At 43.8% G+C, this 24,696-nt stretch overlaps 1 protein-coding gene across 14 annotated transcripts in view; it reads right to left on the bottom strand.

Moving 5' to 3' along the window:
• Positions 1 to 24,696, bottom strand: part of GRIA1 (glutamate ionotropic receptor AMPA type subunit 1) — a 289,089-nt gene that overhangs the window by 104,346 nt on the left and 160,047 nt on the right. For all 14 annotated transcript variants that reach the window (XM_008518178.2, XM_070569172.1, XM_008518177.2 and 11 more), the window contains exons 6-7: positions 4,529 to 4,690; positions 2,418 to 2,585 (exon numbers count right to left, since the gene is read on the bottom strand). In XM_008518178.2, the coding sequence (XP_008516400.1) occupies positions 2,418 to 2,585; positions 4,529 to 4,690 (330 nt within the window). The remainder of the gene's footprint in view (positions 1 to 2,417; positions 2,586 to 4,528; positions 4,691 to 24,696) is intronic.

Genomic DNA, 24,696 nt, shown 5'->3' on the forward strand with positions numbered 1-24,696 from the left:
TAAAAGATGAAATGGCTGGACAGTGGCCGTGACTATGTGTGGAAGACCTCAGAGCTCAATGCATAGAAGCAAAGGCGCCTGGGCCATAGGATAGGCCAGAGGCAGGGGGATCCCTGGACAGGGGTGTGGTCCAACCTCTGCTGCTGAGCTGCTGTGTGACCCTGGATGAGTCACTGCCCACTCTGGGTCAGCTGCCTCGTCTACAAAGTAACAGAAAATGAGAGTCACCTATCTCTAAGGTCTCTTTCAGCTTCCCGTGATTCTAGGTGCTTCACAAAGATTTGAAAGGAATCAGTGTGAACAGCTGATCTGAGGATCTGAATGTTGGGTTCATTTTTGTTTTGTGGCTAGTTCCCCTGCACCACACAACAGAGTGAGGAGAGTTTCTTAAGGCAGGTCTTGCCTTCTCTTTTTGTCCCCAGGGCTTGCCCAGGCCAGAACATGCAGCAGGCTCTCAGGGCACACACGTGTCTTGACTTCAAGACAATCTAAGAGGTCATTATTCTTTTGACTAAGGCAGCTGCCTCCTCGCAAACCCCACTGAAGGCAGAAGCAGAAGAATGAGTACACATCACAACCAGAAGGACAGAGGGTTAGACCAGAAGAAGAAACTATGTGCTTCGAATTCTTAGAGCCAGGAGCCAGTTGAGACCTGGGGGTCGTCTCTCTAACCTCCTCATCTTCAGGGAAAAGGAAAGGGAAGTCTGTAGGAGATCCGAATGAGTATTTCAAGGTCACCTGGAGAGCCAGGGGCCCAGCTAGACTTGGAAGCCAGCTCTTCTGCCTCCTGGTTCAGAGAGCTTCCTGCCACCCCGAGTTGCCTACCCAGCTTCATCACTGTCATGGTGGCGTCAGAATATCCTTCCAGGGACGTCATTAAGATGGGAGAGGCAGAGGAGTTGGAAGGGTGGGAAGCTGAGGGCAAGTCCCTGGGACCTTCTGAAACCAGCCTCTCATTGCAATCAGAAGCTGTCTCGACTGGGGAGTCCTGCAGAGCATTTTAACTAAGCCAGGAGGCAGGCGCTGCATCTTTGGCAATCATTTGGAAGCTGCCTGGTGTCTGCTGTCACTGCCTAGTGATCAGGCCACCTTGCATAGAGACAGGGGGAGGGCGGAAAGGGCTGCTGTGGATCCCTTAGCATGTTCCTCCTGTAGTCACAGAGCTGCGCTTAGCTTCGTTCCAAAGGACAGAACTACATATTCCCCACATAAAGGCACTTCATCCGAGCTGAGGAACAGCTGGTGATGTTCCTTTCTCGTCTCTTTCTCCAGGTTGTGAAAATTGCTAGAGCTGTGCCCGTGTGGTTGGAAAACAAATAGGAATAGTTGTACATCTCACTCTACATTTCTCCCTCATTCAGAAATGCTCCTCTCATCCCCTGGGAGCCCAAATTCACCTTCTGTTGAATGTAGTCTTAAAAGTAGAGCTGGTCTTATCCAGACAACTCCATTGGATGGGGAGGGCAGGTCCTAAGGGACATTTGTAGTAAAATATCGTGCTGTTGCTACCTGGCCACTGTACCTAGCATTTTGACATTCCTTTGCGTTGAGCGCTGCCCCCTTTGCTCAATCCCCTTTGGAGATACAGCTTTCCTATCAGGAGGCATCAGAGGCATCATATGGTGCTATCTGTCAGCAGTTCAAGACTCAGAGCCTAAGTGCTTCTGGAGACTTTTAGAGACTAAAAGAGACTTCTAGGAGCCCTGAGAGTGATAAAGCTGATGGCGAGTTCTCAGACTCTTCTAAACCAGAGATGTTAAATACATTGCCCACGTGTATCACTGTCTTAGCCTGCCTCCAAGCAGACACATCGCTAATTGAATATGCATACACTTCCCTGTTGAATCTGGATTCAGTCTCAGACTCCTTTGCATAGCCAATTGATTGGAGTGGGCATGACCATTTTCCATCTCTGTTCTTTAACTGTTCTTAAGTGCAAACAAAACTGATGACTGCAATGATGAGAAGCAAGACAATAGGATCAGAAATACTGAGAAACATTGCAGAGTCCCCTCATAAATGTGCACAGAGAGCGGAGGTAATGAAAAAATCCAGAAAATCAGGGCAAGAGATGAGAGTCTCCAGAAGACTACAAGAGTGGTTCAGTTTCATCCCTGTGTGTTTCAAATCCTCTTTCCAAATACAGAATCACCAGCTTCCCTTTTCAGCATAATCCCTAAGCAGAAAATGTAGCTTTTATGCTATCAGGAATCACAATTCCATACTAATGGGTTTTTTTGTCTGTTTAATTTCTGCATGAGCTTCCACGTACACCACCAGCCACAAACACAATGCAGTGGTTGTCCAAACTTCAGGCATGTTCTACCTTTTCCTTTAAATAGCTACATCCCACCTGATACTGATGCTGAAATCCCCTAGGAGGCTGCCATAGAAGGGGCAGCCATCGCCAGCCTCACCTGCTGCAGAGCTCTCTGGATGTCGATCCCTTGGCCCCAGGGCACAGCTGGGTTCGCCAGGCAGTCCCCAGCATTCCCCCGGCGGGATATATCGATTCGCTGCCTCCGCAGGCTCTGGAAAGCTTCAGCCATCACCTTCACCCCGTCGTAGGTGAGTGCAGAGGTGTACTGGTGGGAGGAACGGAGACAGTTAGGCGTCAGAGAGAGCTGACGGGGAGGCAGGTGGGAGCTGTATCTGGGAATTTGCTTCCTGGTATGAGAATGCCTGCCATGCGCCAGGTACAGGGAGTGGGGGGCAGTGGTGAAATGGGTAGTCTGCCCCGCAGAGGGGGTCTGCTGCTCCCTCTTCTAGCCAATACTGCCCTCCTGAATGGTGAGTTCAGTATTGCCAGTTGTGACTTGAAGAGACGACATTTCTTTGTGCAATCTAGCAATTTTAAAATGTTGGTTCAGTTGGAAAAAGAATGCATGGATTAAATATAACACATCTGTATCTGTCTGACACAGTCCACGGAAAACCAGTTGGTTTTCTCTGTGTTGGGAGCCAAGAGGAACAGTTTACTACACCACCCCTTGTGACAGTAAAAAAGAAAAAATCATCCAAGAGTGGTAAGCTCTTAATTATTTCTTCATGGCTTACACAAGTGGCAGGTTTACGTTCTGCAAACTTTCCCCTTGTGCTTATTCGTGATAGCTCTCAATTTTTTCCCCTCTTGCCTAAAAGAGGGTTTTTGTTGATGAATCAAAACCAAGAAAACAGTCCAGGACAATATATCCTGGCTTTGGAACTCACATCTGTCTTCTTCATTAATTTCTCCCCAGTGCTAGCATGTTCTCTGGCATATTCTAAGTTCATAATAGAGAGTTGTAGAATGAATGTATAAGTATTTTTCCAGTTTTTAACTTTGATTCTCTCACTTTTTAAAAGTATATGTGTTACATTTGGTTATTTTTATAATCTGCTCTAATCTTTTGGAAATTGGGTGGGGTATTCACATATTAATTAACTACGTGGTTTGCTCATTGCACTTCTGTGATTTTGTTTGCTTACGCTTGTATTGAAATAACTCTTCATTTTCGAATTGCTGGAACAGTTTTCAATCAGTGGGATAAGAAGCATCTCAGTGAAACGACCATTCTCAAAAAGAAACTGACCAATGGCACAAGAAAGTAGCCGAGGATTCACTGTGCCCCAGATAAGCAAATTTGGCCTCAGAATCCTTCTCAACACAGTTTCCACACAGCCACTGCTAAACTACCAGATTTGACATGGGAGAGAAAAATTACCTGTCATCTTTATTCTTAACCATTATCAAATAGCAAACAAAATAGATTTTGGCTGAAGGATTTCGAGCTGCATTGTTGGGAAGTGGGAGGTAGTAGTCTGCATGATAACTGGGAGTTGACTCTGTGAGGCAGAGATGTTCTGGATATTGCTTTTAGATTTCCCTGATATTTAGCTGGGTACATGGCTGACCAAACTAAGGGCTAACTCACTGCACAACTCAATGAGGCTCAATCCACAACAAATTGAATGCAAACAGCATCCTGGAGCTGTGCAACATGGTGGCCCTGCCCAGAATAGAGACACCAATTTCCAGCTCTCCCTTTAACTAGCTGGGGCTAGGTTTCTAAGATGTGGCCAATAGCAGGTGAGTGGAAGATGTGTGTGTCTTCTGAAAAGGGTTCTTAAAGGAAGAGTTGTGCTTTTTATTTTCCTTTTTACCTTCCTGGGTAGAATACTGAGGTAATGGTTGGAGCTTCAGCATCCATTTTGGGCTGTAAGGTAGCAGTCATATGCTGAAGATAGGAAAACAAGGAGATAGAAGCAGCCTGAATGTTTGATGATTGTGGAGCCATTATACAAGCCCTAGAGTGCTGACTTCTGAATTTTTATATGAGAGAAAAACAAAATGTGTTTCTTGTTAAAGGCATTGTCATTCTGGATTGTCTGACCTTTTCAAGGTACCCTCAATCTTTATGGATACATTTTCCTTAGCTTGTTCCTCTTAGAAAACCTTTTCCTTTTCTAAAGACTAACACTGCCCAGAAATCTGGGGCAGACAAAGGGACCAAGCTGGTCCTATGCTGCCTGCCACCCACCCCCTCACCTTAGGTCTCTTCCAGTCCACCCGGGTGTGGTCTCGAGCATCGCTGTTCTTCCACTGCTGCATGATCTTGGCTGGGATGGTGTCTGTGTAGTTCACCAACTGGAAACCTGTCACATTTGCTCCACTCTCCTTGAATTTGTTTAAGTCAATGTCCATAAAACCCTGTGCAGAGAGGAGGGGAAAGAAGTCAGAACATGCTGCCTGCATAAATCAATTTAACCATGTTACAGAATCACAGGACTTTCCATCCTGTTGACAAGGTGGAACTAACTTAATGGAGAAAGAATTGTGCCTCTCTTCCTTCTGATCTCAATTATCACTTAGTTTGTGCACACAGGTAGCACCGTGGTTAAGAGCACTCGCTCAGGGGCCAGCTGTGCCTGGGTTGAAGCGCTGGCTCTGCTACTGACAGCCAGTAGTTACACGATCTTGGACTAAGTTACTTGATGGTTTCTTGTCTGAACAATGGAGGTTAGGAAGTTGGGGAGAAAAAGTGATGCGATGATGCGTGTCAGGTCGTGGTGCAGACTGAGTGATCAATAAATGGTGGCTGGGAACATTGTGACGCTAGAGATATGGAATCAAATAGAAATATACGGAGAGCGTTGTCTCTTCTACCAGCCCACTCTCCACCCTTTTGAGAGAGGAGGAGTCTGAAGTCCACGGGGACAAGCTCCTGTGGGCCCCCCAAGGTCACCAGCAAGACTGTGGAAGAGGCTGGATTCTGATCCTTCCTTGCCCTGTGCTCTTTCCCATACCACCGACTCGATCTTCTCTACCCAATGAAGACTTATCAATTCTAACGTCCTCAAAGGATTCTTTTTTGGGAATGAAACTTTTCTCTCCACTTGGTGAAGATTTATTCAAACTCAGGAAGTCTTCAACTTGAGAAAGAACCCTCATATTTGTATAATATATTCCATAGTGTGTAACACTTTCATATCTATGGCTTCACTTCACTTCATGTCTTTATAAGGTAGAAATCACATGTCTGTTTGCCAGATGAAGAAACTGCAAAGTCATTCAAAGAGTTAGTGGCAGAGAGGGGACCAGAACTAGGATCTTCTGAAGTTCTTTGCTCACTCACTCCTCATTCAACAAACATTTTTGAGAACATATAATGCACTATTTTAATAGTGCATAAAACAAGTTCCTTCTCTTATGAAGCTTACATTCTAGTGGGAAAGACAAATAATAAAGAAATAAACAAGTCAATACGTAGCATCGTGTATAAGCGTAGTCCACTACAGTATACTATGCATTAGCGGTGAGTCCTATGAAGAAAGATAAGGGGTGGGAGGATGGGGAGAGGAGGGCGATGGCATGCTTTGGAAGCCATGATCAGATGAACCTCACTGAGGTGGTGGTGTTGGCATGGGGACCTGAGCAAAGTGAAGCTGTGGGAGTGAGCTATGGGGAAATCTGAGGAACAGTCTTCTGAGCAAAGGCTCAGAGGTCGAAGGATGCTTAGCATGTTCCAGAAACAGTAAGAAGGCTGCTGTGACTGAGCCACAGTGCGTGAGAGGGAGAGAGGGTGGGAAATGTGGTTGGAGCAGCAGCCCAAGGCTGGATCATGTAGAGCCTTGTGATACCTTGGGTTTCTTTTCAGGTTTTCTCAGGGGCCCACTGCAGGAATTCGAGCAGGGATCGTAAAGTCAGTGCCCTTTGGGCTCCAGGGCTTGGGGAAACTGCCAAATCCCAAAGAGCAAAGTGGGAGAATGAGCAGGGGATGGAGTTTGGTGGATAGAGGGTGGGGGAACCACCCTGGACTAGTGACCAAAAGCCCTGAGTGCCAAACCCCAGCTGTGCCTGGGGATCCTACGGCACCACCCAGTCTCTTAATTTCTCATTGACTTGATCCAGTTTTCTCATCTAAGAGATCTAGTCATCAGCATTTCATCACTCCAGGATACTCCCCTCACCCCGCGCCTCTGAAGTCCTGTGATTCTTGATTATTTCTATTTTATGAACAAACCAAGCTCAGTCCCACTCAGAGCCTTTGTCCTGGCTATTCTCTCTGCCTGGAAGTGTGCCTTCTCTGGCTGGCTCTTTTCCAGCTTCTGGATCTCAGCTAAAACGCCATCTCTTTTTTCTTTCCTGACCCTTATCTAACGATCCAGTTCTCACCCTGTGGTAGACGCGGTTGGTACCCTGCTCATTTCCACTCCCCTTTATACACTGATATTCCACTTTAGATATTAACTGCAAATACCTATTACTTCACCCATTTGCAGGGTCAGCCAGGTGTCTCCAGGAATTAACACACCCAGAGCAGCTCTCAACTGATGGCAGATGGAGAGTTAGTAGATAAATACTCCAGAATCCTCTTCCCTGGGTGGGATAACCCTGAGGTGAGTTCTACACCGATGTCTAGAGGTCCCCTAAGGGATGGGGCTCTATAGCCCCCGGGGGTAAGTGTCTTGATTGCACACCTTTATTGGCTGCCGGCCGTCCCTCCCCTACCTCACTTCCCTGATTCCCTGCTGTTCTTTCTAGGACTGGCACCCAAAGAAACCACTTGTACTTGAATTCTTTTCTTGGGACCTGCTTCTAGGAGAAGCCAATCAAGTCTCCCCCAACACCCAGTCTAGTCAGTGCCCTGTCAGAGTTTCTCCAGACCGTTTATCACCATCTGAGACGATCTCAGTTACTTATTTGTGCCCTTGTCGTCTCTCCTCCCATTGGAATGCCAACTCCAAGAGGACAGGGACTTTTTCTGTTTGTTCACTGACGTGTCCCAGAACCTAGCACCTAGAGCAATGCCTGGCACAAAGTAGGTGCTCAATCCATATTTGTTGAGTGACTGAAAAGAAGCCAGAGACTTTCCTCAAGCAAGCATTCTTATCAGCCAGGAGAAATATGGTCAGCAGGCAACAAACGCCAGTGGATGTTTTAATTGGCTACAAAGAGAAGCTCAGATTGGAAATATCTTTTGAGATTAACTTTTCCCATAGCCACAGTGTACAGCTTTTCACAGAGGTCTACTGATTTGCACAACAGTTCTAGCAAGCTGTTAGTACAGATGAAATCAGAATTAGGTTCTTGTACCCAATATGCGTCTGAAGACATTATGCCACCTAAAAGCACAGCCATCTCACCACTGGTTAAAAGCTAATGCACAGTTGAGAGATTGCCCATAATTTTTAGAGACTCTAAAAAGGACATTTTGTTCATAAAATAACTATTGAGAGAATGAAATGGAAATTATCTCCCGCAGTCAAATTCTGCTGCTTGAAAATCTGCGACAAGCTCCTGGGCCTTTCATACTGACTGCCCCCATCTCGAACATAATGGAGGCCAAAGGAAATGGCAGAGTTTATTCAAACATAAATGCCACTCAACTCCATCACCAGAATGTCTGACTGCAAGGTTACTGGAGCCAAACCTCGGTTACATCTAATCAAACTGATGGGACCCTTTAAGTGAACTCCTCCACTCGCCTGAGCAGGAATGGACAAAGAATGATAAAAAAAGAAAAATGCTCATATCTTTGCTGTTAGGTAAAACAAACAAAATCAGGCAATAAGTTGGAGTCAACGTACATTCATCTAACAGCTGATGTCTTCCCTCCTATGTAAGATTTCATGCTAGAATAGTAATCTTGAATTTCCACAGTGTCCCTAATCACTAAGAAATGAGTCTGTTATAGTTACTAGACTTGATTTCTCTATAATGCAAGAAAATGGACTCTGCCAATATGGAAAAGTGTTCTTGACTAAGAAGAGGAAATAAAGGTATTGACTATTTGCCCACCAGTTAACCGGAAAATTCAACCCACTTACTCTATTCCCCAGAGCACGCTCATTAAACAGGGTTTAATTAAATAATTTTCTAATTTTTCTTTGCCATTTTATTTAAAAAAAACCTTGGGGGGTAATGTTTGGTAATTAGCACATTTTTTCTTTATCTGCTGTATCCATGCTATTAATTATATAATATTGTATAAGGATGTGACATGGCTGATTATATTCTATTAAAGATTTAAACTATGAAATTGGATTGTCACCATTCTCTTGGAGCCATTTTGCCTATTTTATAAGATGTCTCCAAATACTGAGTCCACGGCTCTGGACACTGTGAAATTAACCCAGGATGCTTCTTTTCCAAGTTATTCAGCGTGAGAACTCAGGCTTCCTAAACTCAGACTTCTTCCCCTGTCCCGCACAGCTGTACCAGAGGCTGCTCTTCACAGAATGACTCTGTTTCTCATCTAAAATGGGGCTTTGTGATGAGTGAGCTCTTGAAGCGTGGTCACTGTGCTCCTGTCTGCTTCAGTGCTATTTCACCCTGTCCCCTGTGTGACTGATAAACGGGCGACATGAGAAGACTGCTCTGCCTACCGTCTTCATTCAAGTGCAAACGAACTGGCTGGTGTACAGCAGATTCTAAGGATAGAGGTCCTTAACCTGGGGGACATCTCAGAATACTTTAGGGAGCTTTTACAAAGCAGCCATCCCTAAGAATTGTCATTCAGTAGCCCTGGAGAGGAAACTGGATATCGGTATTTTTACAAAGCTCTAATGCTGGCGAATCAAAAATCAAGGTTCAATATATTAAAATTATAAAAGTTCTCATTAGAAGAATTTCAAATAATAGCATAACTAACAAACATTAAGGATAGGATATGAGCACTAAGAGATGATTCATCATCTTTATAATGGGGAGTCGCGAATGGGATTAAAGTCGATAAAGCAAGAAAAAGAGACGTGGACATATTATGTAGAAGTGTGGAGAGAAACCACCAGAATCACCAAAAATAGAAAAGGGTTAAAAGAGATATTTCTAAGAAGTATGAGATTTCAGAGAGCAGGCGTTTGCTTTTTATTTTATACCCTTCTGTAATATTTTTTCTTTTTTACTGTGTGAATATATTTCCCTTTTAGTACTATTAAAAAATAAAAATAGATCCTCAGATAATTCTGATGTACCTCGCTGGCCAGGGGTCATCTCATAGTCCCTGGAAAGTAGGGGAGAGAGTGGCAGTGACAGAAAAGGGGAGAGAAGTCATTGCATTTGTTGAATCTTTGTTCTGATCCATCAAGAGGGCCCTGTTTAATTTGCTTTCTCTTGGCCTGGAATTAAGAAACAGTGGCACTGTCAAATGCTCCACTGAAACACAGCTTCAGAAGCATTGCTCAGAAGAATAACAAAAACTGACAATAATGGCAAAAATGCCACTCCGTATGCATTATATAACTTCGTCTAAGCAACGTCTTGAGAATTATGAAATTACTGTCATTTAGAAATGAAAAATGAAATAATCAGTCAACAGTTACCCCTAGATTTATTTTAAACATTTCCCAAGCTCTTAGCCTGAGCCAGGCACTCTGTTAAATGCTTTGTGTGCATAATCCGATTTAATTCCTCAAACAACCCTGAGAGGTAACCAAGCAAAGTAGGCACCGGATGCTTATTTGCATAAATGAGTGAGTGGGGATCCATCCGAATTTTATGTTGAGGAGCTATGGATCAGAGGCCTCTGGGAATTCTTCTGAGATCATACAGCAAGTGAGGGATTCTGTGGTCCAACCATAAAATCTGTCTTCTTCGTTAATGTGTTACGCTGCCTTGCCAGTGGAGGAGCTTAGCTTTAGGATGGTGTTTCCAGGTTGCCCCAGACAAAGAACCTCGGACAGTGTGGCTGACACAGTTAACAGCCAAGAATAAATGTCTCCCCCTGCCAAAGAGGGGCCTTCCAGTACAGCTTTCTTTCTTAAAGGAGCTTTTGTGGGAGAGGACACTAGATTTCTCTTCTTGACACCAACCTCCTAAGGTTTGTTAGATGTTTCCCAAGCCTCTGATTTATCTGAAGTCTGTTAGTGCTCACCTACCCCACACCTATAAACTCTTCCTGGAAAGGGCCAGATTGTGAATATTTTAGGCTTTGCAGGCTCTACGGTTTCTGTCATAACTATTCAACTCCTCCGTTGTAGCATGAAAACAGCCATAGACAATAGTAAATGAATGAGCATGGCTGTGTCCCCATAAAATTTATTTATGGACACTGAAATTTGAATTTTATATAATTTTCATGTCATGAAATATTCTTCTTTACATTTTTTCCAATAATTAAAAAATAGGAAAACCATTCTTAGCTCATGAGCCAAACAAAATCAGGTGACAGTTGGATTTGACCTATGGGCCACAGTTGACTGACGCCTGAAGCCAAGATGTTGGAGATGGGATCAAACCCCTCATTGTCAGAGAGGGAAACTGAGGGCCAGAGAGGAGACTAGCAGCCTGTTTGGATGGCTGGTTAGAGGCCCAGCTGAGATTAGAATCTGTCTTTTCCATTTACTCATTGTAGGAGGCCATGCAATGCTGACCGGATGTTTGAATAGGATGACTGAGAGTAAAATTGCTCAATTAAGTAAACTAGCTAATATAGTCATTCCATCTATCATATGTCAATTATAATTTTCAAAGGATTAGAATGAAAAGGCATTTCAAATAATTGTGATAACCTAAAGAGATGTTTAACACTATAATTACATTGGATATGCTGTCATGTTGCTGTAAAGATTTGGAAAAAGCTTTAAGGATCATGAAGAGGCTCTGGGCTATCATTATAACTGCTAATTATCATGTGCGCCTGGAAACAAAAGAACTGATTATGTGTGCTTACTGGTTATTTCACCCCTCTGAGGCTTGGTTCTCTGGTCTTCAAAATGTGGATATAATAACACCTACAGCACAGAATTGGGGTAAGATTTCAAAGAATACATTTAAGCACCTAGGACTGTGTCTGGCACATAGTAAGTGCTTAATGAGTGTTAGCTATCATTATTACCATCACATTCACCATCATCATTATCATTGGGCCAAAAGAGGTTAGGTGTTATTAGAACCGCTTCAAAACCAGACAGTGGGTCAGGCAAGATGTGAGCACATAGGAACACAGCTTTCAAAGGATGAAAAGTTTTATCTTCAAAGTCAGATTTCCCTTTTTTCTGGGTTTCTTTCAAGAGGTCACATACAAGCTGTTCAGCTCTCATCATTCTGCTGAGCAGACACCACACCCGTCAGAAGGAAGAGGAGCCTCCAGCATTGTTAAGGGAAAGGCTGAGAAGAAGGTTTATGAAGCCAGCCTGGGACACTGGAAAGAGCACTCTCTCCATCCATCCCCTTGAGATCCAGAAGAGGTAAGACTGGAACAGATCAAAGAGCCTGCACTTTATACTCCAAATGGCACAAGTTGAACATGCCAAGTTTCCCCAAATTGTCAGATAAATTCTTAGATGACAGCTCCATAGAAAGGATAGTTACAGGGAAGTGCAGTTTGAAAAGTCTTGTTACATTAGAAAAGCCTGAAAAGAGTGGAGATGATCAACCTAAAAAATAATGGACGACTACGAGGGTAAGCGAAGGCAGTATTTGAACCCCAGAAGGGCTCTCATGGGGAAGAGGTGGAAGATCTGATGTCTGAGGCTCTGGAAGGTAAGCCAGAGCCAACGAATGGGCAGAAGTCACGGGACGCAGATTTTGGCTGAAATAATAATGACAGCAACAACCACAGTGCCTGACATGTATCAAGCCTGTATTACATAGTAGACACTGTGCTAAGTGCTTTATTTGTATTATCTCATTTAATCCTCATAACAATTCCGTGACGAGGGTACTATTATCATTCCCATCTTGCAAATTAGAAAACTGAGGCTTAAATGAATGGAGCAGTGTCTGCTCAACATAACGTAGCTAAGCGAGGGGCAGAGATCACAGTCACAGCAAGTGAGAAGACTCTGGGCTTGTTTTCCATCCGCTGTACATTCTGCCTCCTAACCCCTAGTCCAGTCAGTCTGATTCATTTATCTCCTGTCCTGCAACGAGGCACCTGGGACGGGCTGCATCTTCACGCTAAGAAGGCATCAGCAGGCTTCCAGGACACCCGCACGTTAGTCTTCAGTTCCTTTAAAGTGTGCTGGGGCTTGGAATGTGAACCACAACGCTCTCTCTTTCTCTCTCTGAGGCCTCTCTAGCTTTCTCTCTGAGACTGCAGTGGTCCTTCTCACCCACCCTGGGAGACTGCAGGGTCCTCAAGGGCAGGGCCCTTGGTCCCCATGGTGTCCACAACACAGTACCTGGAGCAGGCTGACTGTTCGGTTCCTGCGAGGAATGAACAGACAACGAACATCTTTGCTCACCCTTTTCCTAATTTTCTTATAAGCTTCAATCCTGTCCTCTCTCAACGTCTCAGCTTTTTGTCTCGTGGACCAAAACTTCTTTTTATTGACTTTTTTGTGTAGTATATTCTGAGCTGAGTCATAAATAAGAAGTGTCAGGAAAATGGTTTTAGGGACAACCGCATAAGTTCTGTCCCGTCTTTGAGCCTCATGAGCCGTTTGTCCTTGGGCAACGGTCTCAACCTCTCCAGGCATTAGGTTAATCGGCAAAAGTCAGTGATCTTTCAAACTGTGTTCCTGGGTTGCAGGCATTTTAGGGGTGACTATGTTGGGTTGGGGGACAGCAGAAGGGTGAGGGCCTAGGTCCCCATTCTCCCTCTTCCACCAAAGCAGCCCAGCTTTTTGTCTGTTTTACATATGAGGATCCTCCCCAAGATTCATCTAAAAACAGAGCTTTAAACTAAAATGTATGGAAACTTCTGAGTCAGTTGATTTCTCTCTTAAGGGCCCTTCTGGCTTTGATCTACAATTCTGTGATCACACAGGTGTGTGCACATGAATATGGATATATGTGAATTCCTGGAATATTCCTTGGCTCAGGACTTAGTTGTGTCCTCAGATAACCAGGTCTCCACATAAAGGTCTTCACGTTTTCCCTATTTTAGTCACTTTAACCAACTCAACCTTTAATGCATCCTTACCCTGTATAATCCCTGGTAACAAGCAGGCTTATCTTGTTCCCACCTAGTGAATAAGATGCTGTGGCTGTGCTTAAATCAGCTAAAACACCATCCATATTGGGGGAAAAAACCCCGCTAGCATTAACTTATCCAAGTACATTTGAAACCTGGGAGATGGGTACCTGTACACTTGAAAATCTGTAAACACACATGCATTCCCCCCACAGGTGCCTCCTCTTGACACAGAACTGTAAGAGTCAGGCAGAGGCTCACGAACCAACTTCTCTCAGTCGGGGATTTAGAGTAAAATGCTGGTACTTCGTGGCAGAAGGTCAGGGGCCCCCAGACTGGGCTGTGGATACGCAGGTTCAGAAGTGTCCTTCCTGGCCTGGGGTTAGTTGGTCTTCCAGAGCGTTCATTCATCTTAACTTTGCCCTAACCAGCTACCCTCAGGGGTGACCCCTGGCCAGGGCTACTTCAGAGCAAGAGCCAAAGGTCAAGTCAAAGTTCGGCCTTTCACTGCTTCCTTGTGAGGGGCAGGCCCTTGTGGATGGAATTCTTGGCTGACTTGAAATCACAGCAGCTTTCTTTTACATGATCATAACCTTCCTGACCAGGGAGAATCGGGCAAAGACTGAAGCGAGCCCATTTTTTGATGAAATGTCAGCGTGAGCATTTACAGCCTTATATAATAGGGCACCCATTGACTGCTTGGTGAAAAATGAATCAAAGTCTAAACATATGATAAATTGGAAACCTACTGGGAATGGGGAAAGGAATATTCTTGTTAATCCTTCACTCATTCACTTGCGACTGCTTCTTATTGCCAAGCGCATACCAGACAAAGGGATGCAGCAGAGAATAAGACAAGTGCGGTCCTTGCTTTCAAGTTGCTTAAGGTCTACTGAGAAAGGCCAATATTACCCAAGTTATTGTAGAGCCAAATAAGTGAAGCAAAATCTGACCCTGGATCTCCGAGAAGGCTTCCTAGTGGAAGCAACGAAGCCTGAAAGAAGAAGAGGCTTGGGTTGGGTGAAGAGCACAGGAAGAACTTTCTAAGCAGAAAGCACGCACGCACTAAGGTTCAGAGTCAGAGCGACTGAAGACAGTAAGTGAGAGGAAACACCTGTACACGCCTGCCTGCATTCAAATCTCAGCTCTTACGCCTCCTAGCTGTGTGACTTTAGGCAAGCTACTCAACCTCTCTGTGCCTCAGGATCCTTCCCTGCAAAATAAGGGTTATTATAAGTATCTATCTCATGGGGCTGTTGTGACGATTAACTGCATTAACATACATCAAATTCTAAGCACAGTACCTGGCACGTAGTAAGTCCTCACTTAGAGCCCCTTGACTCACGGGGCTCCATGTTCCTCCCATTATAGTATCTGCTTTTCTCATTTAAAAAGAAAGCCAAGTAAGGAAGCAAAGACGGACGCCTTACAGTTACACATTACCCCGACCTCCTGTCAAAACTGGTGCTGAGGGGTCTGTCTCTGCTATTTGCAATCTGGCATGGCCAGAGGGTTCCATGTGCTGGAAGAGCAATTGCAGTCGCCGTCTTGTATATCTGACATAGTCCACTGCCTCAGCATGGAAGGGGCCATTCCAAATCAGCGAGGTGTGCTCGGCTGGCAAGAGAGAAGGATGCAAACACCGAATGCTGGAGTTGAAGGGAGCAGCTCCTCCCTTAGGATGCAGGGAGCCATGTGGCTTTGAGAATTTTGTTTTGATACCTCTGGACTGCAGAGAGAGGCAAGAAAACTAGAACCGTAAATCACACATCTGGAAAGGTCTTTTTGATAATTTATACCTTTTGAAAACATTGTACCAAATCTTGAACAAATTGAGACCCTCAAAAAAATATAATTATCTCTACAAATGATAATAAGTCAGTGGCAGAGTTAGGATGAGACCCCAGGCTTCTGCTGCACTCACTCTTCTAAAGCGTGACATAAATTAACTCATTTTATCTTTATCTTGTGAGGTGTATATTAATATTCCCACCCTCAGATGAGGAAACTGAAGTACAGAGAGGTCAAGTGACTTGCTCAAGGTCACACAGCTAGTGAGTGGCTGAGCTGGAGTTCAAACCCAGGTAGTTTCAGGAAGAAAAGAGTTTATTTCTCAACTTGGCTTAATTATAACGCTAGGCCTAACAGTTGCAAAGGTTTCCTCCATCTGGGCAGTGGAGTCCATTGGAGAACTAACCTAGTCATTAGAATTAGAGAGGTTTGAGTTCAAATTCTAGCTTTAGCCACACGACCTCGGAAAAGTTCCTTCAACAACTTGAATCTCCTTTTTCTCACTCAGAAAATGGGAATATAGTCTCATCTTTCTTGGAGGGATGCAGGAACTCCCACAGGTCTCTTGAGTACATTATTCTAGAACATGGGGTGTGAGTGCAAAAAGTAACGTAGACTCAGCTTTGCCCGACGGGGCGCTGGGACCATCTAGGAAGTTGGCATCCTTTGGGATCTGGGATTTGGCTTTCTACCCACCCACGTCCTCCTTCCGTCCAGAGGCTCTCTGCAGCGTCAGCTCTGGTCATGGAAGTTACCCAAGCGTTCTCACTGGTACAGCAGAGGGAGGTGAAGGCAGAGCAAGAGAGGGAAAGCCGTGGGGAGGGAGAAGGGGAAACTGCAATGAGCCCCATCAGTGAAGAGAGACTCTGGGAGGGGCACGGGGAAGGGGGAGGGAGGGCTTCTGAGCCACTCTCTCTGTCTCTGTTTCTTTCTTTTACACAGACAGACACACACACGCACACACACCCACGGGCACACTGTGGAAACTGAGAGGCAGGAGTGACAGGAAAAGAAGCAACAAAGAACAGAGCAAACGCTTGCTCCAAATTCCAGCCCAGCTCTGCTGTTTACCTTCTGAGGGACCTCACGAGGTCCCTTCGCTTCCCTGGACCTTGAGTGCCCATTTTGTAAAATAAAGGGCTGAGTGAGACGAGCTCCCAGGGACCCTGCAGCTCCAGCTCTCTTGGATCCTTCAAACCAGGGCAAAGACACACTCTTCACAGGACCACTGGCCGCATGGATGCACCGTCATGAGCCTTCCCAGATGCCCTGCAGCATCAGAGGCCTCTGAAGTCTCTGAGTGCCATGCTCTGGTCGTTCAGGTGGCCGTTTAGGGGGCTGGCATTACTGTCACACTTTGTGATTTTTCTCTGGCATTCTTTTAAACCTTTATTTACATGTTTCAATCTAGCTGGAAGACAAGGCCATACACTTCCAGGACAAAAGTCAAGCCATGTGCTTCTTAGTGCTTCTTGTATGAACAGATGCCATGCTCGGCATGCGGACACGACTGGTCCACATTTGATGTTTGTTTGGTTGGCTGTTAGAACCACCTCCTCTGAGAGGGCAGTGGGGGAACAGGGAGGTGTCCAGGTGGAGGAACAAACACCAAGAGCAAGCCAGGTAGGTGTTGCCAAATACACAGAGGCTGCTTTGTGGAAGGGCAGCAGACGAGTTCTGCAAGGTTCCCCAGAGGGCAGATGGAACCAGGAGTGATGAGAGGGCAACACAGGGCCGACTGGGCCCCGTTCGAGGAAGACTGTGGAAACTGTCAGAGCGCTTTGAGAAGAGAAAGGGCTGCCTCCGAGGAATGAGCTCCCCATCACTGGATGTTATTCAAACAAGAGCCAGATGGATGGGCTTCTGTTAGGGGTGTGGTAGAGGAGATTCCGGCCCTTTATGGGAAGTGGATTAGAAGCCATCCGAGGCTCATCTCTATCCACTCATTTGCATATTCATAACCGTATTCATATTCCCACTATGTCTGCGTCTTTTAGCATAGACACCAGGATTTTGCCTTTAAGTGCATGTGATATGTGGGTACAAACGTTGTTTATTTCCTGAGAATTCATTTTACGCCTTCATTCAGTGACTTTTTAAAGAACACCTGTTAATGCAACTCACTTTGCCAGGCACTGGGGATTCATGAGTGCACCAGGCAGACACGGTCCCTCCTCCAGGAGCTTACAGACAGCAGGGAGGAAGACATTATGTAATTGGGAATCAGTTGCAGATGAGATTTCGTCTGGTGGGGGAGGTGAGGGACCTCAAAGATAGTATCTTGTCCCCAGATGTTGAGTCTTCTTTCTCTACTAATAATCATTATGATGCTGGTGATGACAATAATTATTCTGGTGGTAATTACTAACACATACTGAGGGCTTATTTGGGGCCTTATATTACTATGAACACTTTATAATGTTTTATCTCACCTAGTTCTCATGATAGCCCATGAGGGGGTAGATAATATCACATTATTCCTTTGTTTTTTTTACAGATGCGGCAATGAAAGCTCAGAAAGGGTAGGTAACTTCACTAAAGTCACACAATAATAAGTATAAAGCTAGAATTCAAACCCAGATCTGTCTGAGCCCAGAGCTACCCTTCCCAACTACTGCACCAGCTGCCTAATGGAAGGCTACAGAAACAAAACGTGACTGTGTGTGGTAGTGAGACAGAGGGAAGAGAGGTGCAGAAGAAAGTGGGTGAGCCTGACCTTCCAGGAGGTGTAGACAGATTCCTCACCATAGGGGAGCAAGGAGAGGAAAGAACAGTCTCTTCTCAGGACTGACACAGCAGGGGAGCAGCAGCATGGAGCTGGGGCCTGGGTGAGCTGCCACGTGGACCAAAACTTCCAGCTGTACCACTTCACAGAGTCCATCTGCAGCCACGTGGTGGAAATGGCTGACTGCCCTTGTCCCCAGATACCCCAATAAGACCTGAGATAACCCGACTTCACCACCTCTCCCTCCGCTTCCTTATATGCTAGAAATTATACATATAAGGAAATTCTATCAGTCTATAAGGGGGAAGGTATCCAATAGGAGTGTGAGAGCCTGTGTGTAAATTTCAGGTCTATTGCTGCAATTGTAGGCGAGGTTTAAGCTCAAGCTCTCTTGTCAGGGGCCCCCCACGCTTGCACCTCCCCCAACTCCCCCATGCTCTGCAGTCACATGGCACAGTAGTAAGAACATGGGCTTTAGAGTTCTATTGTCCGGGAGGGGAAGCCCAGCTCCATTATTTTATACACTTTGTGACTTTGGAAAACTCTCTAATCTTTCTGAACCTCAGTTTCTTCATCTGAAAAGTGGGGGTAATACTATCAACCTTGAGGACTCTTGTGAGTGTTTAATAGAAATGCATTTAAGTGTTCATCATAGTGTCTGGAATGTAGCAATCACTTGATGAATTGTAGTTATTGCCATGTTATTGGTTTTTTTAGGGGTTTAAGGAATTCTAGTTCAGTGGTTAAAGTGGTTTGACATCCTTAGTCTGGTTGTCCTATTCTTATACAGACATTACTTGTCTTTTGTCAGATTTCTGAGAGCCAAACTCCATTGACTAGGTACCTTCCTTCCTTCTCTGCAGCTCAGTCTTATAACGTCTCTGAGCCTCAGTTTTCACATCTGTAAAATGCGGATGACAAATTCTACCTTGCTTATTTCACAGAAGTATTGTGATGTTCAAAACCCAGTGGTGTGATTCATGTGAATGCGTCACATAAGCTATAACATGGCCTGAAAATGGGAGGGATTGCTATTATTATTTTTGTTATCAACACCCCAGGAGGCACCATAAGGTCCACATCCAACATCTTCACTGTTTCTCAAACTGGAGTCTGGTGGACCCTTTATAAATTCTCAGAGGTCTGCTAGTTCTCTACAAGAATTTTTATTTTTGGTTTTGTTAATTTTTTTGAGAAACATTGGCCCTGAGCTAACATCCATGCCCATCTTCCTCTACTTTATATGTGGGACGCCTGCCACCGCATGGCTTGATAAGCAGTAGGATAAGTCTGCGCCTCAGATCCAAACCCATGAACCCCAGGTTGCTGAAGCGGAGAGTGTGAACTTAACCACTACATCGCCAGGCCAGCCCCTCTACAAAAATTTTAAATGTTGTGCTTTTTTATTTCAGTGAAACTCTAATCATCATTAATAACCTGGACGTTTGTCCGATGATGTGAGCACTCATGCTTGCAGCCCCCTGGACTGAAGACTGCAACCATCAGGGCAGCACTTCCTAAATTGGCTCTGCAGAGGCATTGTGGGGGCCACAGGTTCTCTGTGCTGAGAAACACTAGTTTGTTCTCAGATTTGCTGCTGACGCATCGCAAAGGTAAAAGCTGTCACTCTGGAGAGCTCTGGCTGGGAGATGGCTGCTGTGACCACAGACTCAGAGCAGGGAGTGGACTCAGAGTCAGTGCCAGGTTTGGAGGAGGACTGACAGTCAGACTGGACAGGTGGGCCCTCTACTGGGCTCGAAGGCTAAGGGGCTTCTTTAAGAAATAATGGTACATATTTTAATTTAGGGAGTGTGATACCTCTTTGAACTCAAAATATGTACACACAGATCATTGGAACAGAATTGAGAGTCAGGAAGTAAACCCACACATCTATGGACAGCTCTTCTTCGACAAAGGAGCTAACAACGTACAATGGAGAAAGGAAAGTCGCTTCAATAAGTGGTGTTGGGAAAACTGGACAGCTACATGCCAAAGAATGAAAGTAGACCATTATCTTACACCATGCACAAAAATCAACTCAAAATGGGTTAAAGACTTGAATGTAAGACCTGAAACCAAAAGACTCCTGGAAGAAAATGTAGGTAGTACACTCTTTGACAATGGTCTTAGCAGTATCTTTTTGAATATCATGTCTCCTTAGGCAAGGAAAATAAGAAAAAATAAACAAATGGGACTACACGAGACTAAAAAGCTTTTGCAAGGCAAAGGAAACCATCAACAAAACAAAAAGACAACCCACCAACTGGGAGAAAATATTTGCACATCATATATCCAACAAGAGGTTAATTTCCAAAATATATGAAGAACTCATACATCTCAACAACAAAACAATTAACAACCTGATAAAAAAAATAGGAAGAAGATAAGAACAGACATTTTTCCAAAGAAGATATACAGATGGCCAAGAAGCACTTGAAAAACGTTCAATGTCATTAATTATTAGGGAAATGCAAATCAAAACTATGAGATTTCACCTTACATCCATCAGAATGGCTATAATTAATAAGACAAGAAATAACGAGGGTTGGACCCCCATACACTACTGATGGGAATGCAAACTAGTGCAGCCACTATGGAAAACAGCATGGAGATTTGTCAAAAAATTAAAAATGGAAATACCATATGATCCAGCTATTCCATTTCTGGCTATTTATCCAAAGAACATGAAATCAGTACTTCGAAAAGATATGTGCACCCCTTTGCATAAAAAAGGACAAAATCATGCCGTTTGTGACAACATGGATGGACCTTGAGGGGATTATGCTAAGCGAAATAAGCCAGACAGAGAAAGGCAAATACTGTATGATTTCATTCATATGTGGAAGATAAACAAACACATAGACATGGAGACAGAGTGGTGGTTACCAGAAGGGAAGGGGGTGGGAGGAGGGCAAAAGGGGTAAAGGGGCACAGGTGTACAGTGACAGGTAAAGACTAGACTGTTGGTGGTGAATGCAAAGCAGTCTATACAGAAACTGAAATACAGTGATGTACACCTGAAATTTACACAAAGTTATAAGCGAATACAACGTCAATAAAATAGTTTTAAAAAAGGAAAGAAATAATGGCAGAGTTCACTGATTTCTGCATGGTTCAAGTTCACTTTATGGGCTTACCAATGCTATGGAACAATAGTTACACATCTTTCCTATCATATGTAAAATATGAACACATATATCAGCATATATTTGCATATATACATGCAGGCACTATGTGAGTCTGGGCAGATGGTAGATTTAGTATAAGCAGTAAGAATTCCCCACGTATGCAGAGCATTTTTACCTTTTCAAAGTGTGGTGGCGTTCAGCCACATATCTGGTCTCCTCAATGAGCCTATGAGCACGTAGAGAAGGAACTATTATTCCCAATCGACAGGGAAGAGCGTTGAGGGTGCAGGGTTGCCCAAGATCACCAAGCTAGCTGAGAGTGGCGTCTGTGCAAAAAGCAGGGTTTTTTTTGACTCTCTGTCCACAAAGTTCACCTCTCTGACCCACAGTCTCCATCCTTCCTCTCTTCTAGCAGCCTTCCAAATCTGATTATTGAGGCTGAAAAGCATCCCTTCAAAGTGATCTGTTAGAAGAATGCTGTTGGCTACTCTGAAGCTCCTGCATTCAGACGGGGACAGACAGAAAGAATTGCAAAAAAAAAAGTGTCCCTCCCTCCTTTTGTTAAACCTTTCAAAAGCTTCCTCGGTTTCTAACGCTATAATTACACCCTAATCACAATGCTCTGAAGGAGGGGGTCAGTTCCATGCAGCAGTGGGCTAATTATGTGGCAGAATTTCTAAAAATTATCATCTTATAAATTGCGTTATTCCTCTGAAGGAGGAAGAAAAACACACACCACATACTCAACTATGTTTCAAACTGAATTAATTAGTAATTTGAAGCCTAATTATCAACTAATCTATTGAAACATGCAAGGCTTTTGTATTTAGATGGTATATGCAATTTGCATCCTATTAGCTGGCAGTTGTAAGGATTTGAGAGCTCATTAGGTCAGAAGAAAAAGAATGCAGATCAGAAGGATACAGAAACCCAAGGGGCTGACTTAGTGACGCTCTGACCAAGGGGTCAGTTGGTAACAGATGGAGGCTGGCGATATAATTACCTGGGGTGTTTCATTGGCTCTGAGGCTGTCGGTGTGTAATTTCTATCTTACCCTGGAGAGATGGTTATGCTTGCCCCCACCCTTGTTCTGTGTATTCTCAAGCAGCAGGATGCCCACATGGTCTGTACTGAGAGATGTCCTGGAGTAGCTGAGAAGGCATTGGATGCTGCCCGCTAACTTTGACGCTAGGCCTAGCTCTATTGCTGACTTGCTGTGTGACCCTGGCCAAGTCACAACACCTTCTGTTTCCCTCCAAGCAAAGGAGATTTAGCTGGAGCTGACTTCCAAAGTCTCTTCTAGCACTAAGGCTCTGGGATTTGAGGAATGTCAAGGATTTGCTTCATTAAAAAGACAAAAATTTCATTGTTGCAAACAGCTCTTTAGGGTGAGACTCTGTTTCACCAAAAAGTCTCCAGACATCCACCCACTATTTAAAATGCAAATACCTATGAAAAAGTAACGTATTTACCCATTCATAGCTGGGTTAACCTATCTCAATTAGTCCTTTTTATTTCTAGTCCTCACCCTGAAATATTGGGACAGCCAAGGAGGAAGTTTTGACGGGGAAAGAAGTTGTAGGCAAGGATCTGTCTAAGCCCAGAGATCAAGCCAGAAAGAAAGAGGGACAGAGTTTAAGAATTAGACAAGATGCTTTGGTCTCACTTCTGGATTCTTCATTTTGACATTTACATACACACAGATCCTGTGCCTTTGTCCTACTAATGACCTTTATTCCCAAAATAAGTAGAGAATATCAACCTTTTGTTCAATTAATAATTAACATTACTCAGAAATAATCAACACAAAATAACATGGCTAAAACTGAACAAGATCTAATTTGCTGTAGACAAAAAGCTAAAAATCACATCTTAATGGAAACACAGCTAATTGCAAAGACGGGCCAGGATAATAAACAAACTTTGTAGAAAAAGTTGCCGTTAAGGAAATCTGACAATTGCTCAAATTGTCACATGGCAAAATTTTTGATTTATTAAAATGTGATGTGAGATGGCAGCCACTTTGGAAAATAATTTTGGAGCTCCTCAAAACACTAAACACAGAGTTATCATATAACCCAGGAATTCCACTTCTAGGTATTGATGGGGCTGAGAGCAGGCCGCTCCAAGGTGTGCCACTCTGGTATGCCGACTATTTCGAGCTGAAGACAATGAAGCCTCAAAAGACCCAGAAAGAGCATCTGACCTTCCCCCAAGCTGCCTAAAGAAATTTAAAATAAAGGTTGTCTCCAGGACAGGCCATCACCGTAGATAACTATCTAGGACACTTGGGGGGATCCTTGCTAAGTCCACTCTTATCAAAGTCCTGCTTATCAAACTTCTGCATTCCATCTCTATGACAATTGTCTTTCTCCCCCTTGAAGCCCCAGATCATTATGTGCTCCTTGTCCGTAGCTGAGGGTACTTAAATGGGTGGACTCAGCCAGACGGCCGAGTTACTCAGTTTACCCTGAATTTCTCCCATGTATACATGCTATTAAATTTTGTTTGATTTTCTCTTGCTAACCTGCCTCTTTGATTATTTGACCAGCCATAAGAACCTTGAGGAAAGGCGGTGGGGGGAATTCTCCCACTTCCCCGACAGTATATACTCAAGAGAAAAACTTATACCCAAATGTTCATAGCAGCAATATTCATAACAGTCAAAAAGTGAAAACAACTCAAATGTCCATCAACTGATAAATGGCTAAATGAAATGTCGCATATCCATATAATGGAATATTATTTGGCAATAAAAAGGAATGAAGTACTGACACATCCTACAATATGGACAACCTTGAAAACATGGTGCTAAGTGAAAGAAGCCTCACAAAGGCCCACACATTGTATGATTCCATTTATATGCAATATCTAGAATAAGCAAATACATAGAGATAGAGAGTAGATTGCTAGCTGCCTAGGGCTGGGGGAATTTGGCAGGTGATGAAGAGTGACTGCTAATGGGTATGGGGTTTCTTTTTGGGGTGATGAAAAGTTTTAAAATGAGATTGTGGTGATCGTATCACAATTCTGTGAATATACTAAAAACCATTGAATCATACACTTCAAATGGATGAACTCTATGGTATGTGAATTACATCTCAATAAAGCTCTTTAAAAAATAGGACTAAAGGTGAAACAAAATTACTTTTGGCTTTGGAAAAAAACTGCTGGAAGAATGAAACTTCATGATGAAAAAGGTAGATGGGCAACACATGACCCAGGAAAAGCAGACTTGCCGCAAATAATGGCCACAAAGGAAAACTCATAATGGTGCATATTACTAGGTACGATTTAGTATGTACAAAAAGTTACTCTATGAATCATCTTTATCACATGGAAAATAATTGCACTCAGTAAAAATAAATGCAATACATTAAAATGAAAACAAATTTTGTTTAAAAAAAGACAGCCTATTGATGCCACATAGAAAAGTGAATAAAAACTAAATTGATAATATTGTGCATGCTGGAAAATTGTTTCTGGTTAAAAATTTGTCGATACTAATATCATTGTGATTTAAATGTTTGTATTTATAAATGGTAAAACTATCACTGGTGTCAAAATAGAGGGTTAGAAACAGTGGGGTCAAAGTATCTTGTATCCATTCAAAGATGTGGTGATGTTGGGGCTGGCCCTGTGGCCGAGTGGTTAAGTTCGTGCGCTCCACTGCAGGCGGCCCAGTGTTTCGTTGGTTCGAATCCTGGGCGCG

This window comes from Equus przewalskii, chromosome 13, assembly GCF_037783145.1.
Source record: "Equus przewalskii isolate Varuska chromosome 13, EquPr2, whole genome shotgun sequence".
Classification (NCBI taxonomy): Eukaryota; Metazoa; Chordata; class Mammalia; order Perissodactyla; family Equidae; genus Equus; species Equus przewalskii.